We start from the raw sequence: 6,975 nt of genomic DNA on the forward strand, positions 1-6,975 counted from the left end.
GTAAAGTATAGTATGTTAGCACGCTTATGTTAACATCATTGTAAGCGCGTTCTAAATACGGGCGAAATTGTGCGAGAAATTCAGCTAAAAAGAACAGACCCATCGCAACAACATTGCGACCAATTGTGACGTTCCAGCAACATTATTGTAACATTTTCAATGTTATTACAATACTGCTGGAACTTTGCGACGTTGCTGAAATGTGACCCATATTGTACATGGGATTCTTCAATGATTTGGTTTTTATCCTTATTAATTTTTTACTGAACCTAAATGTACTGCAAACTTCGGTGCTGTATGGAATCTTATAACAGCTAGTTGCAAGGCTGCTTTTTCTATAATACTAAACGGAATCAAAGTTATGCTATCGTGGTATCTGACGGTGTTGCCGAGACGGCGCAAAAATTTTTCGGACACTGGAAGGATCGAGAATCGAAAGCTTTTCAGCACAAGCGAGACAGGATAGATTGGTGGTGGACCGATCGGTATATTCCCTCTCGCGATTCCCCAGTCTGTATTAGGTCGCACACGAATCTATCATCTTCCGAAAGGCGTGCCGAAGCCCTCCTTTGAGAGGTCAGGATCCATCAATCCAAAGCTGTATGCAGGCTCACCGGGACCACCGCTGGGAACTCTGGCGAACAACAATCTGCCGAGTCATCCTCGGCCGATCTTGGCACATTCGTCAACCCCATGGCTTCGTATGTCACCTCCTCGGGCTGACGTGGGAGAGATCTGGTAAATCGTGAATTCAACACAAATTCGAGAGCCCCGCGCCAGTGGCGTAACCAGAATTCTCGGATCCAGATACTCGTGTGAAGAGTTCGTAAACAATCTTACATAAAAAGAACTGCACTTTTTAAATACAAATATATCTAAAAAATGTGGTTAGATACAGATCTGAAGATGATTTTATTAAAAATACGGTAAGTCAATAGATTACCTTAAGTTTATCCGAAAAATAAAGGCAGGTATAATATAAGTGTAATATTAAGGCTATTTTAATAATTGACTTATTCATAATGATTATGTACGATTACTAGAATAGTAAAAATTTTTACAATATTGCTCATCATGTTCGAGTTACTCACATAATTATTTTGATGATCAACAAAATTCTTTCTCAACATTAAGAGAAACTCGACTGATGAGATATTAAATATACGTAAGTAAAAAAGGTCATATTCGATCAAAGCAATTCTTCGTGCAATGTCTAATCATATTTCTTTTGTGAATTTATTTCCAGCTCAAGCTGTGTGCCGATTATTTGTTTCGGTCTTGAAATACAACCCTAAACCGGAGTAGTAATATCACAAGTAATTTAAAAATTTTGTTCGTAGACATCTTACAATTAGAAGGATTCTTTTCAGATCTGTATTTAGCTAAATTTTATTAACTACAATAGATATTTCAACTATAATTTTAAAAGAAACCGTCTTTTTCAAATTGCAGAAAGAAAACTAAAATTATTTTCTTTTCGGAAAGAGAAGCAAATATGACAGATGTTACGAACACATATACATTTTTCCAACAAATTTTTCTATACGTGGGAAAGAAACCACGAAAATCAGCAAAAAAATGGGAAAAAAAGGTTTTTTCCGAAATTTTAAAATTATAATTTCAACAAAATCGTTTTTCCCGTGTAATTTCCAACGCTTGTAAAAACGCATTAAAAAGCATTAAGTCACAAGTAACGGACATACTTTTAGAGTGGATTCTTTAGATGTGTTCTCTCTCTATTATATTTTCGTAATCATAAATAGAATATAGTATAATCACCGAGAATCGTTTCGACCTCGGATTCCGCTTTAATAAAAAGAACGAGGGTCTATCCTCGGGCGATACGCGAACTCTGATGAATCCCCGACGTTGTCCTGACTACCAGAAGACGGCAGCCGTCTTCCTGGCGCGTATATTCTTTAACGATCGCATCAACGATCATAAAATCCACGATCTCTGATTAGCCGAGAAATGGCGGCGAGAGGGATGACCAAAGTAAATTTCGAGCTTCGACCCTAATGACGGGGGGCGTGTTTATGGTTTGTATAGGTATCTACTGTCGCCTAGTTTTTGTACAGTTTTATAGAGCCCGCGGCTCCTGGATCCTCTTACTCTTCATTAGACCTTGATTGCCGTCAGGTCGCTATTATGGTCGCACTACTTGTCATCCGTGCACATCAAACATATCAAACATAGTCTCGATACATTTAAAGGAAAGGACACGATGGTGAGATAGTGGTAACTATATAGGTGATAACTGTACAAATTTTATATGTAAAATAAATGTGTGTAATTGAATAATAAATAATAAGTTATTGTAATCATAAAATAATTTATTCAACTGTATATATTATTTCTACATATTTAAGGAAGTTGTAAGACAAATGCAATAAATTAAGAATTACTTGAAAAAAATTACAGATTATTCTAAACTGCATTTGAAAGTAATACAAAAAAATTAGAGTTGACCATCTAGATTAAAAGTTATATTTCAATAAAAAGTAATATTTTGTACTATTATATAATAGAAATATATGAAAATGTATTACAAAATAATGATAAAAATCTCAATTTTATTATATAAATACTTTATGAATTCAAAAATATTTATGTAAAGTTACATTGAAATGCAGACATTAATTTGTTCAATAAATAAACAAAATATTTATTTGTTATAAACTAATTGATGAATCTGAATAAAACTTTGCATAAGTCATTTTTAGTACTACAAATATTTGTATAAAAGATTTAGATTTTTGTTATTATTTAAAAAATGTTTTGTTTATAACAATAAAATTAATATCAAATAAAATAAATAATCTGTAAAAATGTGTTGCTTAATAAAAACAGAATGTTATAAACACAATTTTTACATGTATGTAGTTTGTTTAAAGCGTAACTTTAATATATGTTTTATGTCTTTACAACCTCCTTAAGTTAAACAAAAAGTCACGAGAACATCAAAATAATTAAATTTCAAAATAATTATTAAAAGACACTTTTCGATCAATTACTGTTTATTTTATTATATATAACATTTGACGTTATCACCTGTTGTTCTGCTTGAGTACACAGAAAGAACGATTTTGCTGGAAAATCTGAACTTTTGCTGGACACACATTTGAAAATAATTTAGTTGTTCAAAATAATTATGTTAGTAATTAAAAAATTATGATACAATCAAAATATGCTGCGCAAAATTTTGTTATTCTAATAATTAGTTTGAATATTTCCAACAAAATTATTTTCAGATTTATATCTAGTAAAATTTTATATCTTTCAGCAAAAAATCGTTCTTTCAATGTAATAGAAAATTTGTATAGTTGTTATCTATATAATTGCTACCAATGTTTTTTCGTAAATTGTAAATGTATTGGATAACTATTTCATACTCGGATACTATTCAAATATCGATATTCGACAAGTCAGAATCGAAGAAAGAATATTCTACATTTCTAAAACGCGACGATGATTTGCGGGCTCAATCGAAAGCCCGACTGCCGTCGCCAAGCCTCGGATGAGCCTCCGCGCGAACTGAGATTATAAATCAGGTAATCAACCGCTATAAAAGTCCACCCACACGAGCGCGGGTGCTTTTTCGCTGGGACCTCGCGCGACTTTTGTGCCCGGTATTCGAATCGCGCCTATCCTTAAAATCTCGTGATACGGCAACGATTCGCCACGCCGGGGGTCCAGGCCACGACTGGATGTCTGGTCCCTCAACAAAGCGTGTCGGTGGTCGTTGGTGATAAAGAGGAACGCCGGTTGAATCGCAACCTCCGTAATTTTCTATGCTGTTTACAGTCAGGAATATCATTTTGCGCTATTTGTAATACTTCGTCGGCAAATTTGGACTTTAAAGGAATAGTCGATATTTTGATTATGAATTCTGATAAATTTAAATTTGTAATAAATAAGTGAAATACAATCCGACTTTTACGATAGTAAAAATTCGTTGTTAAAGCCTTCACAAATATGCAGAAATTTTTTTCAGATCTATACAGTTCAGAACAATATAAAAATCTGCACTAAAACTCAATAATCTACATTGTTAGAAGGTTCAAAATTCTTAATTGTTAATTTCGTGCAGATATAAGCGAAAAATTTTCTTGTATAGTTCCCTTAATCATGCAAATTTTTTTCGGTTCTTTAATATTTTTCGATAATAATTTCAATATATATCTATTACAGACCGCGATAAAGATATTCGCGTAGCTTTGACGTGAATAACCGAGATGTATCCTGATTAATATTCTCGCCATCTCGTCCGGGTCAATCATTCTACTCCACAGAGAGTGAGACGAGATGAAATAAAATCTGGAAATTCGGTTTACTCTGCCAGGGAAGACGACGGCTTTATTAATCCAATAATGATCGCCGCTTTCTCTGTCTTACTCACTCTATAGTAAGTAGAATGATTTTATTAGAATCTCTCTCGCAAGTAGAATGAAAAATGCACATTTCTAGAAGGCTCAAATTGTGTCGTCGACCGTTTGCAAAGTAATCTAATTATAGAGATATATGTTATATAGGATGGAATACGGCAATTCAATAAACCTGATGGAAAACTGATAACATTTCCCTTTATTTTATAAACGTAGTTCGAATGACGCATTTTATTACAAAAATAAGATTATAAAATGTAATTTCTCCTCTTAACATATCGCGTAATTACTATGGCATATATAAATGGTACTAATCTATTGCGATGCGATTATTGCAAAATTCATATTGTAGTGGACAATCGGGAAAGCTTAAATCAGATTTCCCTTTTCAAAATTTATGTCTATTTCTACCAATGTAGATTAATTTTAATCTCAATTTAATTTACTCCTTATCTTTTTCTCTAATTCTTATAACTATATATAAAAAAAGATAAACAATAGATTAAACTGAAATTAAAGTTAATTTATATTGGTAGAAAAGGCCATTAATTTTCATTTTATTATCTACCGTTTACGAAATGATTATCATATTTTTTGTATAAATTTACATTTTGACTTCCACATGTTACATTCCAATATTAACATCTTGTATATACACAAATATATTCTCTATATATGCATATATCAAAAAATTTAACATCTGGCAAAATGCTGTATACAGATTTCAGTATTCGCATAAGAGTATGTATCATATATACAGCTGTTAAATATTTGATATAAGATTGGCTTGAACATATCAACTTGAACATCTACATGATATTATATTATATAATTGATATTTCATTGCATTTCTCTCCTCTCGAGAATGACGGTATATAAAATTACACTTTACGATATATCACCTGTGGTTGTAACAATTCAGGAAAAAGAGAGGAGGAAAATCATGATATTTGATATACCGAGAAATTATTGCATCTTGTCCGTGTTCTTAATTAATTACAAAAATTATAAAGTCTTGCCTGCCAGGGCAGCAGCTTTAGAGAGCACAATCTGGATGTCCATCGAGGGAAAATTCTAGACATAAAACATTATTTTTTTGGCATGGCACACCTTACTATATTCTGGTAATATATAATAATAGAAAATATAAATGCACATATAAATTAATAAAATATATTTGTGTCTCTCACCTGCAGGAGTTTAACATTTGTAGCAAAGTCGCCGGCCAGTAACTGATCCCTGAGTAATCTAAAAATACGTATACATGTGCTAAAAGAACGACGAAAATTATTACCAAAAACATGATAAAATTTGTTTACTTACAAGATCATAGCACAGCAGATATGTATGAGGAAACTGAATCTATTCTCATCAGCAAACAAGGAATCCCATATCCTCATAACATCTGGTAGAGGAAATTCTTGCGAAAGAAGGAGCGTCAACCATCTTGTTCCAAGCACAGGAATAACAAGATGAATTAGAGAGAGTCAATGAGAATTATAAGCATGACGATAACGATAATAATCATCGATATACTATAATATTACCTAAAGCTGTAATATTGCGGGCATAGCTCTTGCTGATGTAAACGCAACCAAATATCAGGATCATTGGCTCTAACTTGATTGGTCAATTTACTCATCATCGAATTAATTCCAAATTCAGCTTCATCTAACGTCTTTATAAAAAAATCACGTATTTCAGCCATCAGATTAGTAAAACAGAAAAAAGTATCTGCCTCGGCGTGTTCTACGAAACATAAAATAGATATATAGATATCGCTCTCAGCAGATCATTTATGGATTTCAATTGCTTTTATATAATATATACTTCTCCATGTAGGATCTGGATCACAAGCAAATGCGTGATATATAGGTCCAACTATTTCATTCATTCCCTGTACGTAACCTTGGCCGGGATTCAATTTAGCATATAAGAAGAGTATTCTTTCCAAAACTTCCCAGTGTGCTTCACCACCTTCGGATAATGGCGCGTAATCTTCCGTAGCTTTTCTGACGGAAACCGCTATCTAATAGATAAAACAGTAATGTAATGTAGTAACATGAGTCGTATTTGCAGAATGTTATGAAACTTTTCTGTTTATAGGCAGTATTCATAGTCAGTTCTTATTTCGAAACTGTCTTAAGTAATGTCTTAAGTAGAGTCCGACCGAAATTTCGGTTTGTTTTCAGTTTCAGTCAGTTCCGATAAAAAAATCAGAATTTCAGTTCGATTTCGGCCGAAAATAAGAGAAAATTTCGGTGGATTAATCGAAATTATACAACTTAACACGCGCCGATGAGCGTTCAAAAAACAACTGTTCTATTTTAATTATTAATTCGTTCATTAAATTTGAGACAATTTCAGTACAAACTTTGATGTAATTCTAATAAAAACTGAACAAACGAATGATTTGATTTCTTTATAAATTGAGGATGCAATATTATTATATTATTATATAGTTACATATTTTTATAAAATCTTGTTTTTTTAAAAAGTAATAAAGTTATTATAATATAAAAATGTCGATTTCGACTCCGGCCCAAAAAAATGTGACTCCATTAGTTTGCCTCCCCCCCCCCCTTTTTTT

At 32.6% G+C, this 6,975-nt stretch overlaps 1 protein-coding gene across 2 annotated transcripts in view; it reads right to left on the reverse strand.

Annotated features, from left to right (window-relative positions):
* Nucleotides 1-4,957: 4,957 nt before the first annotated feature.
* The window catches only part of LOC108751812 (TBC1 domain family member 13), a 5,739-nt gene continuing 3,721 nt past the window's right edge, over nucleotides 4,958-6,975 (reverse strand). For both annotated transcript variants that reach the window (XM_018492228.1, XM_018492227.1), the window contains 5 exons: nucleotides 6,216-6,414; nucleotides 5,933-6,134; nucleotides 5,709-5,831; nucleotides 5,576-5,633; nucleotides 4,958-5,459 (listed from right to left, as the gene is read on the reverse strand). In XM_018492228.1, the coding sequence (XP_018347730.1) occupies nucleotides 5,391-5,459; nucleotides 5,576-5,633; nucleotides 5,709-5,831; nucleotides 5,933-6,134; nucleotides 6,216-6,414 (651 nt within the window). In that variant the 3' untranslated portion in view covers nucleotides 4,958-5,390. The remainder of the gene's footprint in view (nucleotides 5,460-5,575; nucleotides 5,634-5,708; nucleotides 5,832-5,932; nucleotides 6,135-6,215; nucleotides 6,415-6,975) is intronic.

The sequence above is a fragment of the Trachymyrmex septentrionalis genome, unplaced genomic scaffold (genome assembly GCF_001594115.1).
Source record: "Trachymyrmex septentrionalis isolate Tsep2-gDNA-1 unplaced genomic scaffold, Tsep1.0 scaffold52, whole genome shotgun sequence".
In the NCBI taxonomy this organism is placed as follows: Eukaryota; Metazoa; Arthropoda; class Insecta; order Hymenoptera; family Formicidae; genus Trachymyrmex; species Trachymyrmex septentrionalis.